Raw genomic sequence first — 24,791 nt, 5'->3', positions numbered from 1 at the left:
CCAGTGTCCCACGTGGAGAATAGCTAGAGTAGGGGCGAGTCAGATGAGGATACATTGAAGCGGCATCCAAGCTACAAAGGATATGTTCAATCAGTATTAGCAAGGAATAAGCCTCACCCAGCCACTTAGGCTATGAACACGTTTAAGTGTTAAATTCATCTTTGCTTGTTAAGATTCATATATTTTACTTCCCATACATTGAAAACAGAAGAAAACATTGAGGTTAGATTATTTTAATTCATAAATTTGTTTTTATTGCATTAAGTAATAGCACACAAAATCTATTTTACAGTTTTAGTGGTACAGCTATGGGAATGTATTGGTATGTAAGGAACCACTGTAGTCTAAAAAGTGGGAAAACGCAAGAGAGAAACTAATGTCTGTGAGAGACAGCAAGAGTGGGTCGAGTGCGTGCGTGTGTGTATTTGGGATATGCAAAGGATCAAGTCTGAAAGTTGGCATGAAACACTTGGGCTTTCTTTGGTTCGCATTTCCAAAGACTGCCATCACTGTTCCCTTCCCAGCACCAGTTTGTGTTTCCTTTTTAACAGCACTGGCTCTTCTTGGCTGAATTCTTCAGGAGGGCAGCTGCCATTGGAACAGAATAGCTGATGTTCAAGGTCCTGACCGACACCTTGAGAAGCATCCGAATGCTCGAAAGTCCAGGATTTTACGGAGGAAAAACAAAAGCTTCCAAGAGAAAAAGAAAAGGAAAATCCCTCCTTCCTTCAAACGTAGAAAAGTCGGACTCTGGAAGTACTTACAAGAAGGTCCCCATCGAAGAAATTGGTTTCTATGACAACGTTACCACTACGGAAAAAGAGATAAGGAAAGAAAAGTTGTTAGGGGTGCAGAGAACGAGAGAGATGGACTCCCTTCAACCTCTTGGCATGACTAGTGAAATGAGAGGTGGGGAAGGAATTAATTAGTACATTTTCCCTTTGACATCCTGAACCACAACAAGAAAAAGCAGCATTGGCGAGTGCAGGGTATCTCACGTTAGAATATTCGCAGGCATCATCTGCGATTCAGGCGCTGCCTCTATCAAGGACTGCCAGGTGTTCATAGAGTTGGGAATCACAAAGCCAAACTCAAAGAACCATTCTGCCAAAAAGAAAGAAAGAAAAAGGTCCATCAAGAAAAGAGGAAATAGTGCTCTAGCGCTTTAAGAGAACATACAGGCCACCTAGGTTCTTTAGTTTTCATCTACCGTTTATCATACAGGTGTCTAAATGGTTAACAATAAAATATAATTAAAAATTAAAATCATGTCTAGGCTAAAAGGAGGGAAGTGATTAAATACACTGAGGTAGAAAATAAAACTAGGCAGTTAATAAATCTTAACATATGCAAATATGAGATATGCTTTCAATTAAACATGGATCAAAATAACTACATTTTTACAGCCTTTCGTGTTCCAAAATCTGACCAATTAAACTGCTTTGTAGCACTTGCAGCACTGAATGCTCCAAGATATATGAATCAATGTTAGAAAAATGTGTTCAAATATGACATGGGCAGCCGAAGTGCAACTTCCCAGACTGCTTCACAAACATACAGCCCTAGCAGACAGACCACAGGACAACTAAGCACATGCAAAGGAGGATCTTCAAAACCTTTCGGCACTTTGATTGTTTAAATATCTCCAAAGCAAAATGACATCACTTTTCCACAGGTCAACTGGCTTGCCTGACTGACTAGTCACATGACATCCTACGATGCGCCCTCTTACCACTTCTGTTCCAGCCATTTCGTGCGAAAATATGAAAGTGCTGAAACCTTTTGAAGAACTCTCTTATTTGGGTTTCAGCGACATTTCTGGGACAGACTGTAGAAGTCCGCTTGGTGCTATCCTTAGGTTCCAACTACTGGAGATGCCATCAAAGCTCACAGCACTCAGAGGCAAGGGGGGCAGCTGCGAGAAGAACCCAAGACCGTGACCACACTAGGTCCACCACTACAGCTTCAAAACAGGCAAGCTATCATCCTCTCAAGATAAACCTTCCCACTCCCCAAGCTAGGTGGTCAAAGTGGTGAGGCTGATTAAGGCCAAATGAAAGTTTTCTTCTCTCTTTCTCTTGCAAACTTAGTGTTGCAACAAGCTGGGGTCACACCATCTTTATTTGAGTGACCACAAAAGAACAGAATATTATATCTAAGCCATTTACATTAAAAATAAAATTTCATGGGATAAAGTAGAGGGGAGGAAACACAGGGTTGAATAGGTTACAATACTGATTAAATTAAGAAAATACAATTTAAAACAACATAGCGAAGGAAAGAGCATGCAAAGAAAAAAAAAAGAAATGACAGTTGAGTTGTTGTTATAAGGCTGAAATGACAACTATTGTAACAGTGAAAATCAAGTCGTGGAAAAAGAAGTTTTAAAGGATTTAAACTTTTTAAGAGAGGAATAGAAGTCCACCAAGAAGAAAATCAAATTTGAAGGAAAGTAGACCCTGTCAAAAGATGTTGATGAGCTGAACAACTTTTGATGATGGCAATGGAGGCTTGATCCTCCCACTCTCCCCAGCATGAAAAGCTACGTTCCCTGGTGATCACTTCCATCTTCATCCCTCCCTTGAAGCAATGCCGTGTGCTCTCGGGGCAAAGGCACTGGGACCAGCTGTCCTACATGTCAGTCCTCACATAGAATCCCTGCTCTGTGCCAGCATCAGTGGGGAATCCCACCCTAAGAAAGCATTTCCCAAATTAGTCCCCACCACTATACATGTACCCAAGACCACATACAAGCTTCTCTTTCTTTCCCTCTTTTGTGACTGTAATTTTATTATCAATGAATTTTAATGAGAGCCTTCTAAGCAAACTACCCTTATTTTGGAGGGATGGGGTAGGGAGAGAGACAGAGGGAAGGGAAAAATTAGGGTCCTTCAAGCCACTGGCAGAGGCCCCATGGGAACATTGCCAACTCCGACACCCAAAGTCAGAACCTATGATTTTAGGCTCTGGGTTCCAATGCTACCCTCCGCTCAGCTGGAGGACAGTCTACAGAACAAATCTCAGGAGTCAGCCTAGCTTCCTGCAGCTTACTTATTCCTGCTGGCTGTAGCCCAGAAGATCCATGCCAGCCAGAAGCACAGAGCAAAGGCATCCTTCCAATCTTTACCAGGGAAAGGAACATGGTCCAACTCCAGGGAGCCTTCACTGGCAACTGGACTCAACCACAGGACCAGCCTTGGGCCTAATTCCCAAATCTTGCTACTCCAGTCCATTATGCACCATCGGCTAGGGCAGAGAAATACTGGCAAGTTCCAAGGTAGCATTATCCATATACTGGTGAGGATTATCACTGCCTCCATCTGCTGGTCTAGCAAGATGATGAAACAGGAATTTGCATGCACTTCCACTCTGGGCAGACTGAATGGGCCATTTTGGGTCTACATTATTTTTATTTTACTGTCTCATTGTCCCACAACAGAACAAGAACAGCACAGACAGCAGCAGTGCAAGTCTAGACGTACCCTCACACAAAAAGCCCCATGACAGAACAGATACAGCAGTGGTGCTGCAGGCCTCTCAAGACACTTCCCTGCTCATGAACCTCAGAGCTGTTTTAGTGAGACCACTATATTGTATATTCAAGGGCTACAGTGAAGCCTGGACTTTTTCAGCAAGTGACTTTTTTTGCTCCGAAAGCACCCTTTCCTAAGCATGTGTTATCATTGTGCACACACACAAAAGGAATTGTACCTTCTAGACACTGTCCTTTGAAGAAGACTTTCTGTTCAAGCCGGAATTTTTCCATCTGCTCTGCTGATGAGAAGTTTAACTCCCGGGACACAGCTTTGCACTTAAGGATTTTCTTGGGCACCCGAGCTGCCAAACAACAACCAAGAGATTGAGGCAGAATTAATTTACCAAAAAGTAAGCAATAAAAAAAGAAGCATCTACCCCGATGCTGCTGTTGTCAGGTAGACAAACACGATTGTTCATATTTTCTATCTGAGATACAACAATGATCGTTGCTGTGAGTACAAACTATTCAAATGATCTCTAAAGTGTGAAGCAATAAAGAACCTGCAGATCACACTAAATAATTTAACTCTTTATTTATAAGAAATCAAGAAATGCCAACAACATTGTACATATAACAGACATAACCAAGAAACAAAAATCACAGTAAATATCTAACCAAATATAACCAGTCACCCTGTTAGAGATTGCAATATGAACAAGGAGTCAAAAAAGCTATTAACACATTTATATGCATGAAGGAGAGCAGGCTCAGAACTGAATCCAATCTAATCATGCTCCCCCCCAACTCCTAGCTTACCCTAAAGTTCTTGGGCAGCCAAATCTACTGGAACCACTCTTGTTATCCAGAAAAACCTTTTAGCTGCATTGGGTTATAAAATGAAATATTTACACTACACCAGGGGTTGACAACCTGCGGCTCTTCTTGCATGTGACTGCAGTTCTCCAGGCCCCGAACCTTTAATCTCCTTCCCAATCCCACAATTCCCCCTGGGCCTACCAAGGTACCTGGTGGTTCAGTGGGGATCTTTGTGGCAGGAGCATGGCGCTCTCGCTCCTGCCTCCTAAAATAGCCGCGACCTCTCACAGTATTTCCTGTAGAACCATGAGCTGCCTTGAGAGGTTGCTGCAGCCATTTTAGAAGGCAGCCACAAGGAGGCAGGAGTGAGAGGTAGGCCCGGGGGAGGGGATCATGGGTTTGGGAGGGAGATTAAAGGGACAGTGCCTGAAGAGGGAAAAGAACCTGGGAGGGCAGGGGAGATGCAGAGACCTGCGAGGGGTTGGAGGGGAAAGAAGCTACACACTGACTCTCTGTAAATCTTGGATCAAACATTTTGGATAAATTGGCTCTTTGCTGTGCCCTGCACTACATAAACATGGAAAGTGTATAAGAAAGGATCTCCAGAATGAGCAGGTATTGGTGAATTTTGAGAAAATATTTACATCTTACTTGAGAGTGATGTAAGGAAATTATGTATTTTGTTAACCCAGAAGTTTACGTTCTTTTAGTTAAAGCAGGACATGCATTCTCCACATCTTGTCTGGCTCCAAATCAAAAGGAGACCAAGAAGATGCTTCTTCTGAGAACTTTGTCTGAAGAATCCTCCAGGAAGCCAATCAGATACAGGTTGCCAATGGATAGAAACATGAAGGCAGATGAAGGCCAAATGGCCCATCCAGTCTGCCCATCTGATGCATCCTCTCGCTAAGAGATCCTGCGTGCCTGTTCCATTATTTGTCTCTATCACCTCTACTGGGAGAATAATCCTCACATCTACCACCCTTTCTGTAAAGAAGTATTTCCTTAGATTACTCCTGAGCCTATCACCTCGTCACCTCATTCTATGCCCTCTCACTGAAATTTCCTATCAATTGAAAGAAACTTGCCTCATGTGTATTTATGCCACATATTGTAGGTATTTAAACATCTCTCATATCTCCCCCCCCTCACACCTTTCCTCCAAAGTAAACATATTGAGATCTTTAAGTCTGTCCCCATAGGCCTTATGACCATCAACCATTTTAGCAGCTTTCCCCTGGACCGACTCCATCCTTTTCATATCTTTATGAAGGTGCGGCCTCCAGAATTGTACACAATATTCTAAATGAGGTTTCATAAGAACATAAGAATTGCCGCTGCTGGGTCAGACCCGTGGTCCATCGCGCCCAGCAGTCTGCTCACATGGCAGCCCCCAGGTCTAAGACCTGTGCCCTAACCGAGACCAGCCCTACCTGCGTTCGTTCCGGTTCAGCAGGAACTTGTCCAACCTTGTCTTGAATCCCTGGAGCGTATTTTCCCTTATAACAGACTCTGGGAGAGCATTCCAGTTCTCCACCATTCTCTGGATGAAGAAGAACTTCCTTACGTTAGTACGGAATCTATCCCCTTTTAACTTCAGAGAGTGCCCTCTCGTTCTGTCTACCTTGGAGAGGGTGAATAACCTGTCTTAATCCACTAAGTCCCTTCAGTATCTTGAATGTTTCTATCATGTCCCCTTTCAATCTCCTCTTCTTGAGGGAGAAGAGGCCCGGTTTCTTTAATCTCTCGCTGTACGGCACTCCTCCAGCCCCTTAACCATTTTAGTCGCTCTTCTCTGGACCCTTTCGAGTAGTACTGTGTCCTTCTTCATGTACGGTGACCAGTACTGGACACAGTATTCCAGGTGAGGGCGTACCATAGCCTGGTACAGTGGCTTGATAACCCTCTCTGATCTGTTCGTGATCCTTTTCTTAATCATTCCCAGCATTCTGTTTGCCCTTTTCGCTGCCGCTGCACATTGTGCAAATGGCTTCATTGACTTGTCAACCAGTACTCCCAGGTCTCTTTCCTGGGGGGTCTCTCCTAGTACTGCCCCAGACATCTTGCATTCGTGTGTGGGATTTTTGATACCAACATGCATTACCTTTTGCCATGCCGCTGCCCATTTCTCAAGCGTGGTTATGTCACGTTGCAAATCTTCACAATCCCCCTGCGTCTTCACTACTCTGTATAACTTCATATCGTCTGCAAATTTAATCATCTCACTCATCGTACCCCTTTCCAGATCGTTTATGAATATGTTGAAGAGCACAGGTCCAAGTAACGAGCCCTGCGGCATCCCACTGGTAACATTCTTCCAGTCCGAGTATTGTCCATTTACCCCATTCTCTGTTTCCTATCTGCTAGCCAGTTTTTAAACCACGTGAGTATTTCACCCTCTATTCCATGGCTCTCAATTTTTCGAAGTAGTCGTTCGTGCGGAACCTTGTCGAATGCCTTCTGAAAATCCAGATATACAATGTTGACCGGGTCACCCTTGTCTATCTGCTTGTTTACCCCCTCGAAGAAGTGCAGCAAGTTCGTCAAGCAAGATCGTCCTTTGCTGAAGCCGTGCTGACAGGTCCTCATCAGTTTGTGTCCATCAAGGTGATCAATGATGCGGTCTTTTATCAGTGCCTCTACTATCTTTCCCGGTACCGAAGTCAGACTCACTGGTCTATAGTTTCCCGGATCTCCTCTCGAACCTTTTTTGAAGATCGGTGTAACATTTGCCACCTTCCAGTCTTCCGGAATTCTTCCAGATCTAATCGACAGATTGGCTATTATTTGAAGCAGTTCAGCTATAGTCCCTTTTAGTTCCTTAATGACCCTCGGATGGATGCCATCCGGTCCTGGGGATTTGTCGCTCTTAAGCCTATCAATCTGTCTGCATACTTCTTCTAGACTGACCGTCAACCTTGTCAGTTTCCTATCTCCGCCTCCAACGTATAGCCTTTTGGGTTCCGGTATGTTGTGTATGTCCTCTTTGGTAAATACAGTCGCAAAAAATGGTTAAGTTTATCGGCGAAGGCTTTGTCCTCCTTTAGCACTTCCCTTATTCTATTATCATCCAACAGTCCCACCGCTTCCTTTGCGGGTCGTTTCCCCTTAATGTATCGAAAGAAAAGCTTGAAGTTTTTCGCCTTCTTGGCTATTTTTTCCTTGTAGTCTCTTTTGGCCCTTTTTACTGCTTTATGGCACTTGCTTTGATGCTGTTTGTGCTTTTTCCAGTTTTCATTTGTTTTTGACCTTTTCCATTCCTTAAACGAAGTCTTCTTGTCTCAGATCACTTCCTTCACCGCTACAGTGAGCCACGCCGGTTCTTTGATCTTTTTCCTCTTGGCTCCCTTGTTGATACGCGGTATATATAGATTTTGCGCCTCGGTGACTGTGTCCTTAATAAGGGACCATGCCTGCTCTAGCGTTTTAACAGTGCTTATCCTCTTCTTGATCTTTTTCCCCACCATGAGTCTCATCCCTTCGTAATTTCCTTTTCAGAAGTTCAGTGTCGTGGCTGTCGTTCTGGATCGATGTTTCGCCCCTGCATCTATGTCGAAGCAGATCATATTGTGATCACTGGTTCCCAGCATCTCCTCTACTTCTACATCTTGTGCCTGTCCTTGTAGTCCATTTAGAATTAAGTCCAGAATTGTGTTTCCTCTTGTGTTTTCCTTGACAAGTTGTTCCAGGAAGCAATCGCCTACAGCATCCACCAGAATCTTATACAGGGGCATCAATACCTCCTTTTTCCTACTGGCCATACCTCTTCCTATGCACCCTAGCATCCTTCTAGCTTTCGCCATCACCTTTTCAACCTGTTTGGCCACCTTAGGATCATCACAATCACACCCAAGTCTTGCTCTTCTGTCGTGCACATATTTATTATTAATTTAAAAATTTATATACCGCATAAAACCTATATGGTTTACAAAATTACATGCATACATATTTAACAACGCCAAACATGTTTCAACAAGACAAATACAATAAAACTGTAGCGTTCCCTCAGGTTTTTGCAACCCAAATGCATCACCTTGCATTTCTTAGTATTAAATTTTAGCTCCCAAATTTCAGACCATTCTTCAAGCTTCGCCAGGTCTTTCTTCATGTTATTCACATCACCCTGGGTGTCTACTCTATTGTAGATTTTAGTATCATCTGCAAAGAGGCAAATCTTATCAATCAGCTATCAGCAATATCACTTACAAAAATGATAAAAATGTTAAAAAAAAAAACAGGTCCAAAAACAGAACCTTGAGACACACCACTGGTAACATCTCTTTCCTCAAGAGCGTTCTCCATTGACTATTACACTCTGTCACCTTCCACTCACCCAGCTCCTGACCAAGTCCGTCACTTTGGGGCCCATACTGAAAGCACTCAGTTTATTTATTGGGACACTGTCAAAGGCTTTGCTAAAATCTAGTGCACTGCCTCTATCCAATTCTCTGGTCACCCAGTCAAAGAAATTAATTAGACTTGTCTGACAAGACCTGCCTCGGGTCCTGTAATCCACTGGATTCTAGAAACTGCAATATTCTCTCTTTTAAAAGCATTACCATTAATTTACTTACCACACAAGTCAGACTTACTGGCCTATAGTTCCCTACTTCTACTTTTGGAGAGGGACCACATCTGCCCTTCTCCAATCTACCTGAACCACTCCCAACTCTAGAGAAGCATTGAAAAGGTCAGCCAGCGGAGCTGTCAGAACTTCCCTAAGTTCCTCAGTACCCTCGAATGTACACCATCCGGCCCCATCGCTTTGTCCACCTTTAGTATAGCAAACTCCCCACAAACACAATCCTCTGAAAATTGATCAGTCCTATTTGCTTTTGTATTCTGCAGTCCTGCTCCTGGCACTTCAGCTGTGAACACAGAACAATTCAGCCTTATCATTATCAGTTTCTATATATTCCTTTGAGTCTCACAATGCCACTTTTGCACTTCCTTCCATTGCTAATATACTAAAAAATGTCTTGTCCCCTTATTTTACCATTCTTCCATTTACATATATGCTCTCTCAACTTTTCCAGAAATTTTTGCCAGTCTTCTTCTTTCTAAGATCTTTAGTAGTTTATGAAAGCTTCTGTAATCTTTTTCCTTACCTTTCCAGCTACTACTTTTGAGAACCAAAGTGGCCTTCTTTTCCTCCTCCTTTTCCCTTATTTTCCTTATAAAATAGTTGTTGCCCTTACAATACCTCCTTCTTCTTCCAGATGTTCCCATACAAACAATTCCTTAACATAATCCCCCATCTGAACAGAATTTGTTTTTTTAAAATAAAATAAGATTTGGAGCCCGGTCCACACCTTTTGCAATATCGAATGATGGCATTCAGTTATTGAGATAAGAACTGTGTTCCACAACAGAAACTCTCACACGTAATGGCTCATGTTTAGATCTGGTTTTGGTCTATAGTCACGTTGTCTCTCTGTACCTTGAACGCTCTAGCAACTATGGCTGCGTGTTGTGTCGACATTCCTCTTCTATATATAGGCTTAGATCAGCTTGTTGTATCACGTGGATATTATTGTATGAATTTCATTTATATGTCTGTATCTTGCCTTGTTAACATTTCTCTTTCGGTACTTATTGTACATTAAAATCAATAAAATATTTGAACTAAAAAAAAAAAAAAATAGTTTAGAACCTTTTAGCAACATTCCCCCCAGCATCTCCACTCTTAATATCAGAATCATTAATTCAACAGGTAAACAGCCTTAGCAGCTAGAAACTGAAAAAAACAGAACACAGAAAAATGAAGGCTGATAAAGACCATATGGCCTACCCAGTCTGTCCATCTACTCTCCTTAGAGATCCTAAGTACTTGTCCCAAGCTGTCTTAAATTCAGATACAGTTTCATCTCTACCATTCCATGAATTCAGCACCCTTTCTGTGAAGTATTTCCTCAGGGTACTCCTGAGTCTATCCCACTTCACCTTCATCCGATACCCCTCATTCCAGAGCTTCCGTTTAATTGGAGACTTACCTCTTTTTATTCATTTAAAAATTTCTAAGTGGAACACAATGCAGCCCTGCAGAAACCGACTTTAGTCAGATGACTAGTTGTTTGGGTTTATTTTCTCCTCACCTTTGAAAGGAGCAAGTCACCCATTTCCCCATGGGCCCTGTTTATGTCATCAGCAAATTTAACTACCTCACTAATTATTCCCATCTCTAGATCGTTGATAAATATGTTAAAAAGCAGCTGTCCCAGCACAGACCCCTATGTGGAACTCCCCTATCTAGATATACTGTACGTAGGATGCAGAGACACCAATCTGAATACAGTCAAAAATACCTCTGACAGAGAGGTATTTTTGACTGTATTCAGAACTCCCCTATCTACCCTTTTCTATTAAAGGTCATAGAACATTTAACCCTACCCTTTTTTTTTTTAATCTTTTCATCAGTTCTTAATCTGCAATAGGATTATCCCATGACTTTCTGATTTCCTCAGAAGTCTTTCATGAGTAATTTGTTAATGCCTTTTGGAAATCCAGATACACAATCTAATCGGCTCACCTTTATCCACATGTTTAGTCACCCTTTCATAGAAATGTAGTAGTTGGTGAGGCAAGATTTCCCTGGACTAAATCCATACTTATGTATATGTTCTGTCATTTTGTTCTTTATGATAATCTGTATCATTTTGCCCAGCACAAATGTCAGGCTCAGTGGTCTATAATTCCCTGAATACCTCTGGAACACTTTTTTAAAGGTTGGCGTTACATCAGCCACCCTCTTGTTTTCCGGTATCATGCTGGATTTTAAAGATAAATTACAAGATTCATTTGTCAATTTTATCAGTACTCTGGGATATACAGTAGTTTATTAATTTGTATCCCGCTTTATACAAAGCGGGTCACAGCAAACACATACACAATATACTATATACCATCTAGTCCAGGTGATTTGCTACACTTCAATTTGTCAAATAATCCCATTATATCTTCCAGGTTTACAGAGATTTGTTTCCGTTTCTCTGACTCATCAGCATTGAATACCTTTTCTGGCACTGGTATTTCACCCATATCTTCTTCAGTGAAGACCCAAGCAAAGAATTCATTTAATTTCTCCCTAGCATGCCCCAACGATAAATTTATCCAGTCAATATTGGGATAATTGAAATCAAACATTATTATTGTGTTACCCAGTTTGTTAGCCTCCCTAATTTCTGATAACATCTCTGTTCACCTGACCAGTTAGATGGTAGTACATTCCTATCACTATCCTTTTCCCTTCTAGAATTTTTAGTCTTTTCGATTTAAGGTCCTTAATATAATATAAAATTCTTGATTTAAAAGCAACTATACCTTCCCCTATAGGTGATTTTGAATTCCATCCCAGATATCAAGAAAATGACTCCAGAGTGGATGTTTTGGGACCACTTCGAGAGTCCAAATTGGCATCAATTTTTAAATCTGTTTAATAAACACACTAAATCAAATTGTTTGCTGGACGAATGTCCCTCGAAGATTATGAAAGCTGCTACACTCAATTTTAAAGTAACTCTATTTAATTGGTTATCTGCTATACTTACTAATGGATTATTCTACGATGAAAATGGGACATATTTTGATAACACCTATCCAAAAGTCCAGAAGGCATCAATTACAGGCCTATAGAGAGCATTCTTCTGTTTACCAAATTATTGGAAGGACTGATTAATTTAGAATTGGTGAATTATCTGGATAAATTTAATATCCTTAATGAACATCAGTCAGGATTTAGAAAAGGTTTTAGTACAGAGACAGTTTTAGCCTCAATCCTTGACTATCTCCATGGTCTTTTTAGCAAAGGTACTAGCGCCTTAATCTTGCAGTTGGATTTTAGTAGTGCTTTTGATTTAGTGGACCATGAAATAATGTTGAACTGCTTAGATGCAATGGGACTTTCAGGAAAAGTGTGGAATTGGTTTCAGAGTTTCTTGACAAAAAGATCATACCAAGTGGTTTGTGATGGTAAAAACTCCCACTCTTGGAGTAATCCATCCGGGGTACCTCAGGGCTCCCCGTTATCTCCTACGCTATTTAATATTTATGTTTCATCTCTAGGACATCTATTGCAAAATTGAAATCTAAACTTTTATATATATACTGACGATATTTCTATTTTAATTCCTTTAAATGATCGAACTAATGATATTTTAAAACAAATTTCCTATATCATGACCGAGATAGAGAAATGGACAATCAATTTTAAATTGAAACTCAATACAGAAAAGGCAAAAATCTTTCAGGCCAGCCCAAAAAATAAAATAACTAGACCATCGCTTTGTTTAAACAAATTTAGTGGTAAAGACCATCAAAAATATTTTTACCCTCTATCTTTTAGATTATTAGTGCAGGCACTAGTTTTATCCATACTGGATTACTGTAATATTGTTTATTTGGGAGCTCCAAAGAAAATCTTGCGAAAATTGAGAATAGTACAGAATATGGCTGTCCGATTGATATTTGGGCTGTAGAAAAATGACTATATTAGTCCTTATTACCGACTACTACATTGGCTCCCGGTGGAGGCATGAGTGCTATTCAAATTTTCTTGCATCTGTTTTAAGCTGGTTTGGGGAGTTGCCCCAAATTATCTTTTATCTCCAGTGTTATACAGTCCAACAAGGATAACTAGGAATTCCAATTTATTTGCTTATCCAAAAATTACTGGCTGCAGATACAAGACTTTTTTGGATAGGACTCTTACATTTCAAGCAAGTAAGCAGCAGTCCTGGTGGGGTAATTGTATTGGTGGAGTTATGCTGTCTTATGGTGCATTTCGAAAAGTAATTAAGTTAGCATTGTTTGACAAATTTATTTCCTAAATAAGAATATTGCTGTTAATCAAAATTTTACATTGAATATTTTTGGAAATTGTATTTTAATTAATTGTATTTTGCTGATTGTCCAGCCTTCTTCTTAGTAAACCGCTTAGAAATTGTTTGATTATGGCAGTATAGAAGAATAAAGTTATGTTATGTATGTTAAAAGGCTACCCCTCCACCAATTTGATCCACCATATTATTGCACTATAAATTTATACCCTGGTTCCATTACCTTCCTTCCACCAGGTCTCAGAGATACCTATTATATCTATGTTTCATTTAGCGCAATATATTCTAATGCTCCCATCTTGTTTCTTAAGCTTCTGGCATTTGTATACAGGCATTTCAAACACTGTTTGTCATTCCTATTTACAACTTGCTCAGCAGTTGACAGTGATAATTTGCAATCTTTACAATCTGTCTGCTCTGCATTTAAAAGACACCTGATCCACTATGGTCTCTATTGCCTTATCTTCTCTGTTTTGGTGAGATCTTTTAAAGATACCTTGTTCAGAACCATGCTCTTTGCCAGTTTCTAGTTTAAATGTTTATCTGTCTCCTCCTTAAATGCTGATGCAAGCAGCCCGATTTCACCTTGGTTAAGATGAAGGCCATCCTCCAGGAATTGGCTCCCCTTTCCTCCATGGCAGCACAGAGTTGCCAGACTGGAGATGGGACTTCTCTATTACGTCCCTATAAACCTCTCCATCTGCCTCAGCTCCTCCAAGTCTGCTATTCTAACTTCCAGAGATTACACCGAGTACATGCATGACATTTCACCAGTTGTGACACTGCAAAAGACTTGATAGTCCCCATCTTGGTGATTTCTTAATTTCTAAAAGAGTTGAAACATGTAAAGTCCCCTAAAATTGCTAGCTATATGTTAGGCTAGGCTAATATTTAGTTTTTATTATTTTTTTTTTAATTATTAGTTGGTTACCCTCTATGGATCTAAGCTAATTACTGGCTAATGGAGATGCCCTAATTAAATTTGTAGCCTCCTAATTGGCTCAAGAGCTTAGAAATCACAGATCAGGTCAGGGGTGAGAGGGAATTAAAGTCTGAATTGAGGTATCCTGTGCCTATTTGCTGTGATTTATATCAATAATATATAAGAATAACCATATTGAGTCAGCCCAGTATCCCAATTCCAGCAGTGACCAATCCAGGTCATAACTACCTGACACAAACCCAAATAGTAGCAACATTCCATGCTAGTGATCCCAGGGCAAGCAGTGGCTTCCCCCAAGTCTATCTCAATAGCAGATTATGGACTTTTCCTCCAGGAACTTGTCTAAATGTTAATCCCAGATACGCTAATTGCTGTTACTACATCCTCTGGCAACATGTTCCAGAGCATAACTATTATTTGAGTGAAAAAAAATACTTCCTCCTATTTGTTTGTTTTTCCATGCAACTTCACTGAGCGTCCCCTGGTCTTTGTACTTTTAGAAAGAGTGAAAAATAGATTCACTTTTACCCATTCTATACACACAGGACTTAGTAGACCTTTATCGTATCCCCCCTCAGCTGCCTCTTTTTCAGGCTGAAGAGCATTTCCTCACACACAAGGCACTCCATCCTCTTATCATTTTGGCTGCTCTTCTTTGAACCTTTTCTAATTCCACTATATAGTTTTTTGAGAAACAGCAACCAGAACTGGACGCAATACTCAAGGTGATGTCGCACTATGAAGCGATTCGGAGGCATTATAATATTCTTGGTCTTATTTATCATCCTAGCATCACTTGCTTTTTTGCTACCGCCACATTCTGGGTAAAAAAATTTAGCATAGTATCTACAATGACACCCAGGTCTTTTCTTGGGTGCTGACTCCTAATGCAAACTCTAGCATCAGGCAACTATGATTTGGACTATTCTTCCCATTGCTAGCCCTTTACAGCTGCTGCCAGGCTAATACTGCAACATTCTGCTATCACCAGCAGAGGGCACTTTGACTCTACAGAGCTGCTGCCCAGCTAACACAGACACACTCTGCTGTCTGCTGACAAACCTTAAAATCTGAAAGAGTAAGTCTGCGTTTTCACTGTACAGTTGCAGTGTTTCCTCAGGAGCAGATCAGTAATGTTGTAGGGATATATAAAACAAGCACAATCAGGGTTTGGATATGAAGAAAATGTAATCCATTTGATAACCACCTTATTGGAAAGCAAAGCATTAATGCTTTTATCAAATATTACTGCCATGTCCATGAGCAGAAAAACACAAAAGAAACATCTTTCAAAAACTTAACATTTTTCTTTGGTTTAAACAGCGAAAAATAAGTGAGCAGCCTAGAATCAGGGAAGTCACTTAACACCCCACTGCTTCACGTAGAAAATTAAATTGCAAGTCCTCTGGGGACTGAAAAATACCTACTGCACCTTGCTATAAGCTATTTCAGAAAAGAGCTAAATCAAAAATCCCTTCCCTTTTCCCTCTAGGTTACTATATACTGAAGTGACAGTTGTCATGTTTGCAATCATATGTTTGCTCTCGGCCAGAAAGAGGACAGAACTCGATATACTGCCTTTCTGTGGCTACAATCATATTAAATATATGTACACTTCTCCCTCTGTATTCGCTGTGATAGGGGATTAACAGAACTGCGATTACAGAAAAACCGCGAATAACTTTTTCATGTTATTCGTGGTTTTCTATTAAAAATCATTGTGAATATGGTGAAACCACGAATAGCATGGTGGGAGACCTGGCCTGTTCCTGAAGGAGAGGCAAAACACAGTGAATCGGCAAATTTCCTCCGTAAATGCTTGGAATCAGCGATTTCTCTATGCAAGCTGATGCAGCTGATGCAAGTTAAAAAATGTGAATAATCAAAACTGCGATTGCTGAAACCGTGAATATGGAGGGAGAAGTATAGATAGATAGATATACACACACACGTACTACATAGTTTTGTATCTAGGGCAATGGAGAGTTTAAGTGACTTGTCCGGAAGCTCACCAGAAAGCCCCTGCTCCGTGTCTATCCCACTGAAATTCACTTACACACATGCAGCTGCCATTATGATACCATACCTTCATGTTCCACACCTGGCACAGACAAATCTTCTGTTCCTTGCCAGAGGATCTTTCCCGTTTCTGCATCCCGAAGGTTCATCCAGTTTCTGAATGGGAAATAGTTAAGGAAGGAGAACTGGCGCATTTTAAAGTTAGAGACTAACATCTAGTGCAAAAAAGGCGCAGTGGTATAAAAAAAGCCAAATTATTTTCTGGAAAAAGGCATTTTACTAGTCACACAAGCAGACAAGTTATATGAACATGTGATCTGTGATGCTGATGAATGTTATTACAATCCCTTGATATATCACCATAATGATCATCTTGACATCCTTGCTAAAAGTAATTGCCATGATACTATAGATCGCTGCTTGTCTTCACTGTAACATGTGGGATCCACTATTTTTATTACTGGTCTTATCCTAGTTAGAATATATATAGTCAGTGCATGGGGTCCTTGTACTTGGTGTTTCAGAGCATCAAGTCTGCAGTTGAGCAGAAGAGAGGTGACATGGTAATAAGGAGGAGAGCACCCAGCAACTGACAAGACATTTCACATGATTCAAAGCTAAGTCCTGAACTAGCTCCTCTGTTACACTCAATGCTATTATTAGATTGGCCAGCAGGTGGCATTCAAGCCAATACAATGCGGGGTTTTTTCCTATAGCATGAGTACTAGCTAGTAGAGAATGACACGGGGACCGTTTACTGCGGTAAACATTGCTCACCATAGTAAATCCGCAGGAATGGAGACATTTGCAAATGGTTTACTTACAGGAATGGGGACAAGACTTTTTACCATCCTGTGGGAGCGGTGAAAAATCTTGCTCCTGTGGTAAAAAAATTGCGCCCGTGTCAGACTCACAATCTCCTTCCCAGCTCCTCTTGCACCTATTTTACCTTGAGGAGCCAGCCATGCCACGATGAAGACAGAAGGAACCCAAAACCAAAGCCCAAGACCAATGTGATTTGAAGAATAAAATTACCAGACAACAGATAGAAAAAAGATAATTTATTTTATATTTTGTGATTAGAATATTTCAGATTTGAAATATGCATCCTGCTAGAGCTGGTATTAGACATAACTGGGGACCGCAAAGTCCAGGCTGTGCTTCTTTAGCTTCCAGCTGGCTTAGGGCTTTCTCTCTGACCAGGGGGCAGTTGCCCTAGTTGCTCTCCCCTAACACTATTCCTGCCAGGTGTGAATGAAGTATTCTGTTAGCTTGCTGTAGTTCAGTTTTCACAATAGTGGAGGGGATATTTGTGAAAGGGAGGGGAGACAGGGGTTTTGCTGATCCTTGTTGCTCTGTATTATTTGTGATTATAAAATGACAATTGTACAGAATATTGTCTCTTTTTATACTTTAATAAAATAAGTTCAGTATAAAATCATAACTATTTGAGGCTTGTGCGGATGGGATCTGACAATTTGCAGGACGTGGACGAGCTCACGGGGACAAATTTTATCCCTGTGACATTCTCTACTAGCTAGTTCAACAAAACACTGTTTTAAAATTTTTATAGAAATTTGTTTTGAGATAAAAGGATCAGCTGGTGGTGTGAAATGAAGTTCATCATGTTTCTGAAATCTTGAAATTCTTCTTGCTCATGTGTGAACTTCCTGAGTTAGTGTGTCCCAGCAGCTCTTCACTTTTAGCAAAAATATATAACTTCTTTTTTTGTTTTGTAGAACTAAAGTTCCTTTCTGCTCCTTTTGGTTTCCAGCTCAAACTGGAACAAAGTTTGGGATTTGAAACCATCAGCCTCTTAATTACAACTACCTGCGGCCTTTCCTTCTTTTATTTGCCATCTCTACTCACCACAGGCGCAGCCTCTGCAAAGGGGCCTGGCAGCAGAACTATATCCAGAACCCTGCAGCATAGGCTATAAATGTGGCTACTGGGTCATGACTCATTCTCTTGCTGCCTCTGCAGTATCTCCAGACCTGTATCCCAGTATCTTCAGCAGTGGAAGATCTGAGCTGAGAATTAAACCCAGGTCCCTGTGCATGGAAGTGCACACTACCAGTGTTATCAGGTCACCTCAAACTCAATATACTGTATTTTTTTCAGACAATAAGACACACTTTTTCCACCCCCAAAAAGGGGGTGGTAAAGGGGGTACATCTTATGGACCAAATGCACTGTGCACCCCCCTGCGGTACCTTTTTTAATGGCGGTGGAGCGCAAACTTTGCGCTTCCTGCCTGGTTGCGCCGCTCTGTGATTGGCTGTAATCCAGCTTGTGAGTTGGGGTATAGAACCCATCCGTAAGGAATTGTATGTTCTACAGGAAAGAGGATTATCGAGGTAAGTACCTAATCCTTCCTTTTGAGGGACAAAGCTCACCTCTAGAAGCCCATCCTATAATTTCAAGTTGTTTCCTATGTTAATACGTTAAAAAAAAAAAATTTTTTTAAAGAGATTTATAAAAGTTTTAAACAAAAAATAACACGTATTTTTCGGACCATAAGACGTACCCACCTGTAGTAGAGGAGGAAAAACCAAGGAAAAAAAAAATTTGGTTCAGAATTTTTCTCTTCTTGGTTTTTCTTCCTCTACACATAGGTGCGTCTGGTGCTGGGAAGCCCGCAGCCGCACAAAGGCCCCTCCCCTGGTATCATTTTTAGTGGCAATGGTCCAGCACGGTCTCCTGGACGACTGCCTATATCTTAGAAGAGCGACACACAACACAGGATTGGTCTCCAATCATCTGAATCTTTCTTGGGCACGATTACATATACAGAATATCTCCCAGAGCCTGAGTCTGCATCCGGAACTGGATCTATAGATCCAGTTTGTAACAGTCTGTTTTTATCTCAAGTCTATGCAAAGTGGTTCTGACTTTGGCAGCCTTCTCCGGTCGCCTTGTCAGAGAGTCCAGGCAAACTGCCCTGAGGGGCCAACTGAGCTCTAGCTTGTATCCTTCTCATATGATGTCCAATACCCATTTATCTGTGGAAATCTATGCCTAAGTCTCCCAGAACTCCCAGAAAGTCTTCCTCCTATATGGGGGAAGTTCGAAGGTTGATCTGGCGTCATTGGGACTTCTTAGAATTCGCTGCTGGGTGAGAGCCAGATGTGGAAGCAGTCCTGGAACTACTAAACCTTTGTTTAGATCCTTGAAAGGTCCTTTGGGATGTGGGCCCTGCAGACCACTAACTCGGTTTCCTGTAGCTGCGAAAGGGACCACAGCTGGAACTCCCCAAGCCTCGTGGTTTACTGTCTGGCAAGGACTTTGGACGACTATCCATCACACTAATCATCAGGTTGTCCAGGCCCTTTCCAAAGATCATCTGACCCTTAAAAAGAAGTCTGCTCAAAGTAGCTTTCAAAACTAATCTCTTGCCCATTGCATTCTGAGGGCCGCGATAGAGTAAGATGAGACTTTACTCATGACATTTTTACTTTTATTTGCTTTTTCATTTTATCCTATCTATTATTCTTGCCCTAATTGCTTCTTTTCTAATCAATATTGTAGTTCTCCCTACCTACCCTATTGTTTCCAGTAAGTCATTATGTTGTGTTTGATTTTTGTAAGGCTACATGCTCATTTTAAATGTAAACTGCCTTGAAACTACGTATAGTCAATGTGTCAAATTTTGAATAAACTTTGACTGAGCATGTAGTAAATAGCATCAGCCACATAATCCACCCTGGCCAGTACCACCAGGGGGGAAATGGCCTCCACGGCAACCGGAGTCTAGCATAGCATCTTATGGCAGGCTTGCACTGCAAAGGACGCCAAAGTCACCACTTTAAGGCCCAAGGCCAATGCTTCAAATTGACTTGAGGACCAGGTCAACCCTGCGATCCTTCAGGACTGCTTCTCTTTTGCTAGGCAGAGAAGTTCTCTTTGTAACCTGCACCACCAGAGAATCTGCCTTAGGAGGTGTGTATAGCTGTTGAAACTCAGTGGCCATGGGATATAATTTCATCATCGCCCTGACCCCAGTTAGAGGACTCTCTGGCATTTCCCAGTGCTCCATTATCATCTTGGTAACCTCAGGGTGCAAAGGGAAGCACGTAAACTGTGACTTGGTACTGTATAACAGAGAAAGCTGCGCAGCAGACACCAGTCAGGACTCCAGGTCTAACTCCCATAGAAAAACTGTAATGACCTCAAAGCCACCAGCTTGAAAAGTTTGTGCAGTCAGATCCTCTCTCTGATCTAGGGCTGCCACTGAATCCTGGTTGTTTGCCCCAAACTGAGACCCAGACTCATCCACTGAGTGTGGAATCTGACTCTATATCATCCCATTTCTCTTCAGTCAGGACCTCCTGATCCTGCCGGACTACCGGCTGCCCCAGGACCTCGCTCTGAGAAGGGAAATCCCTCTGAGCAGTTAATGGCTGGCACCCCAAGGGTGCAGACAACCCTTTATATTTCTGGTATGTGTATACATCAAAATCCGGGGCCTTCCCTCTGCTGCGTCACTGATGACATCATGCAGCAGAGGAAAGGCCCTGGTGGGGAAGGCCACGAAGCAGCACTGCCGCTGTTTTGGAGGTTTCAGAGTCGAGGTATGTCAGGCTCACGGTAGGAGGGTTGGTGGGGTTCCACTGCACTGAGGGCTGGGAGGGAGGGATAGAAAGACGCTGCAGAGGGATGGCCCAGCCCAGCGGGGAAGGCTGTGAAGCAGCCCATTCAGAGTGCTGCTGCTCTTTTTGGAAGCCTCGGAGCTGCTGCACAAGGGGATGGGTGAGAGGCGAGGAAAGATTCTGCACATTGGGGGGGAGGTGGGAGAAACAATTGGGGGGGAGGAGAGGAGCACAAATTAATCTGTCTTATTTTCAGGGAATCCATTTGCTAAAAAACTGTTAAAGCTGCTTTCTCCCTAGCCCCAGAGCTTTCCTTCAATGGCATCATGCTCAGATACTACAGTAGAACTTCCTGACCAACTGGATGGCTGGATTTTATAAACAAGCAATGAGGCACTTCTAGAAGAAATAACTTGTTTAGCTTTTGCTAAAAGGTGAGCATTTAACTTTGTTATTCTTTCTAACAATTGTGTTGAAACTTAATTGCCATGTAGATATTTAAATGACAAATAGAGTAGGATATGCCTAGCTGTCAGTCTGAGTCACAGCTGTGGTTTAAGAGTAATAGTTCTCTTGGGAGGTGATTAACTCTCCATCAGCCTAACAATTATAATTGTAGGTGGCTGGTGTACATGTAGAAAGAATACTGAACTGTTCTTAATCAGAAAAGGTTTTTATTTTCACTGATCACGCTGAAGGATTTTCTTCAAAGTACAGCTGGTTATGAAAATGATAGCCATCAGTTAATAGAAGTAGCTCCCTCACCCAAACAATGCACAAGAGAGAGTTGTTCTCTTATAAGAGAAGCTCACTAGGAGCCATTAATGTAAACACTTTTTAGCTCTGCATGAGATTTAGATGCTCACACAAAGGACTGAACTCTAAAAACAACTCCTTTCTTCCTTTCTTCACTCCGTTTCTCCTTTTTCCTTGGTATCAGGCTAAAAAAAAAAAAGATTTTTAAAATAATACCAAGTCAGGACAGACTGATTTTGATTTAAAAAAAGGGTGAAATTTTCATTCCTGCTAATTTCCTCTCTTTGGGTCCTACTAGATCAGCCCAGAACAATGGGTTGTATCCCCATGACAGAGAAATTTAAAATATTCACATGACACCGCTTTAAGGCATGCTCCATCTAAGTCTTCTAAGAGCACCTCAGTGTGCTAATACTCATGCAAGATCAGAATGATAAGAAAACAAGAAACCCTGGTGCCCACCAGGGAATTTTCCGGTAGCAACTCTTAGAATTATCTACAGTACACAGCCAAAACTGCTTAACTACGAGGAGCATTCAATAATTTAACTACTTCAATAAGAAAAACAAAAAATTTTAAACTTTTCTCAGTATAGTCCCCTGATAGCTCCATACACTTTGTCCACTTTCCCTGCAATGACTTAAACCCCTTTGAAAAGAATTCTTCCAATTGACTTTCAAACCAGGATGTCACAACTTCCTTGACGTCTTTATCACTTGAAAACCGCTGTCCACAGAGAGGAAATAACATAAGAACATAAGAAGCGCCATCTCCGGATCAGACCTTCGGTCCATCAAGTCCGGCAATTCGCACATGCGGAGGCTCTCCCAGGTGTACACCTGGCATAATTTGTAGTCAAAAAGTATACAAGCTGAATATCCAAAAAAATCAAAAAAATAACCAACAAATATTCAGAATAAAGCTGCTAATAGTGGAAGGAAACAGGCTGAAAGGCAAGTAATACTGAGTTCATTCTTTGAAAAGTGTGTCTGGTTCCGTATTGGAGCAACAGATATTTATTTCCACTGCTTGTGGAAGATGAATGGAAGATAAGTGCAAGTTTTTACAGTTTTTTGCTGTTTTTTTGCAGTTTTAACTTGTGTATTTTAAACTGTATCTTTATGAATCTTTTCCATGGAGTTTTTTGACCTGGGATGTGTTTTGTATGGCAGTTTATAACTGAACATATAGTTTCTTGGTTGTTTCCTTGAAACACTGAGGTCTTTTTCTCCATGTTAGTTACTTGCCTTTCAGCCTGTTTCCTTCCACTATTAGCAGCTTTATTCTGAATATTTGTTGGTTATTTTTTTGATAATTTGTAGTCACCCATATCCTTCTATGCCTCTCATAAGGAGATGTGCATCTAGTTTGCTTTTAAATCCTAGGATGGTCGATTCCGCAATAACCTTGTCGGGGAGAGCATTCCAGGTGTCCACCACTCTCTGCGTGAAGCAGAACTTCCTGATATTCGTCTTGAATGTGTCTCCCCTCAGCTTCATTTCGTGTCCTCTTGTACGTGTCCAATTGGACAATGTAAATAGTTTTTTCTGCTCTATTTTGTCAATTCCTTTCAGTATTTTGAAGGTCTCGATCATATCCCCTCGCAGTCTCCTTTTCTCAAGGGAGAACAATCCCAGTCTCGTAAGTCGATCTTCGTATTCCAGTTTCTCCATACCCATTACTAGCTTTGTTGCTTGCCTCTGCACCCTCTCCAGCAGTTTTATATCCTTCTTTAGGTTGGGGGACCAATGTTGGACGCATTATTCCAAGTGGGGTCTGCCCATTGCTTTATAAAGCGGCATTATGACCCTCTCTGATCTACTCATGATTACCCTCTTTATCATGCCCAACATCCTATTTGCTTTCTTTGCTGCCGCCGCACATTGTGCTGACAGCTTCAGGGTCCTATCTACCAGTACACCCAGATCCTTTTCTTGTTCGCTCTTTCCCAGAGTTGTGCCTGACATTCTATACTCGTGTTCATTATTCTTACTGCCTAAATGCATTACTTTGCATTTCTCCACGTTGAACTTCATCTGCCATTGCTCTGCCCATTTCTCTAACTGATACGTCGCTCTGGAGTTCCTCGCTATCCTCCTGCGATCTGATTGCCCGGCATAGCTTTGTGTCGTCTGCAAACTTGATGATCTCACTGGATATTCCTTCTTCCATATCATTGATATAAATATTAAATAGGATTGGCCCAAGTACTGAGCCCTGGGGTACACCACTAGTCACTTTCTCCCAGTCTGAGAACTTCCCATTTATGCCTATCTGTTTTCCAGCCATTTGCCTATCCATCTTTGCATATCTCCCTCTATTCCATGGTTTTGTAGTTTCCTGAGAAGTCTTTCATGTGGAACTTTGTTGAACGCTTTCTGGAAGTCCAAATATATTATGTCCACCGGCTTTCCGCTATCAATTTGTTCATTCACGGTCTCAAAAAATTGAAGTAAATTCGTTAAACATTATTTCCCTTTCCTGAAGCCATGTTGACTGGGTTTCAGTAAGTCATGTGTATCCAAGTGCTGGACTATGCTTTCCTTGATCAGTGCTTCAACCATCTTTCCAGGGACAGACGTAAGGCTCACAGGTCTATAGTTGCCCGGTTCTCCTCTCGATCCTTTTTTGAAAATTGGCGTGACATTTGCTATCTTCCAGTCATCTGGTATCTGTCCAGTTCTGATTGTCAGGTTGGCAAGTTTTTGCAATAACTCTACGATTTCAACCTTCAATTCCTTTAAGACTCTCAGGTGAATTCCATCCGGTCCAGGGGATTTGTCAATTTAAATTGGCGATCTGGTAGTGTATCTGGTCCAAGTCCACTTCAACTGTGGTGAGGCTGTCTTCTATTACTCCTCTAAACACTTTCACTGCTTCTGGTATTGTTGTGGTGTCCTCCTTCATAAAGACGGATGCAAAGAAGGAATTTAGTTTGTCTGCAATTTGTTTATCTTCCTTGATGTACCCTTTTCTTCCCTGGTCGTCCAGGGATCCCACTGCCTCTTTTGCGGGTTTTTTCCCTTTCACGTATCTAAAGAAGGGCTTGAAGTTTTTGGCCTTTTGCACTATTTTTTCCTCATAGTCCTTTTTGGCATCCCTCACCGCCTTGTGACATTTCTTCTGATCATCTCTATGTTTGTTCCAAGCTTCGGTTGTTTTCATGCGTTTCCATTTTTTGAAAGAGTCTTTCTTTTCTTTTATGGCTTCCTTCTCCTGTCTGGTAAGACATGCCGGTTCTCCCTTACCTTTTGGTTCTCCCTTCTTTGGAAATCCCCGGAATGTGGAGATTTTGTGCTTCTGTGATAGTATTTTTCAGTAGGGACCATGCCTGGTTTACCGTTTCAAGTTTGTCC

General features: G+C 41.4%; 1 protein-coding gene across 2 annotated transcripts in view; it reads right to left on the bottom strand.

Moving 5' to 3' along the window:
* Positions 1 to 227: 227 nt before the first annotated feature.
* PDE6D (phosphodiesterase 6D) overlaps positions 228 to 24,791 on the bottom strand; it is a 61,736-nt gene continuing 37,172 nt past the window's right edge. For both annotated transcript variants that reach the window (XM_033958022.1, XM_033958023.1), the window contains exons 2-5: positions 16,158 to 16,246; positions 3,712 to 3,837; positions 999 to 1,104; positions 228 to 810 (exon numbers count right to left, since the gene is read on the bottom strand). In XM_033958022.1, coding sequence (XP_033813913.1) covers positions 729 to 810; positions 999 to 1,104; positions 3,712 to 3,837; positions 16,158 to 16,246 — 403 coding nt within the window. In that variant the 3' untranslated portion in view covers positions 228 to 728. The remainder of the gene's footprint in view (positions 811 to 998; positions 1,105 to 3,711; positions 3,838 to 16,157; positions 16,247 to 24,791) is intronic.

This window comes from Geotrypetes seraphini, chromosome 9, assembly GCF_902459505.1.
Source record: "Geotrypetes seraphini chromosome 9, aGeoSer1.1, whole genome shotgun sequence".
Classification (NCBI taxonomy): domain Eukaryota; kingdom Metazoa; phylum Chordata; class Amphibia; order Gymnophiona; family Dermophiidae; genus Geotrypetes; species Geotrypetes seraphini.
The sequence above is the reverse complement of the archived record's forward strand: the minus strand, read 5'-3'. Positions and strand labels throughout refer to the sequence as shown.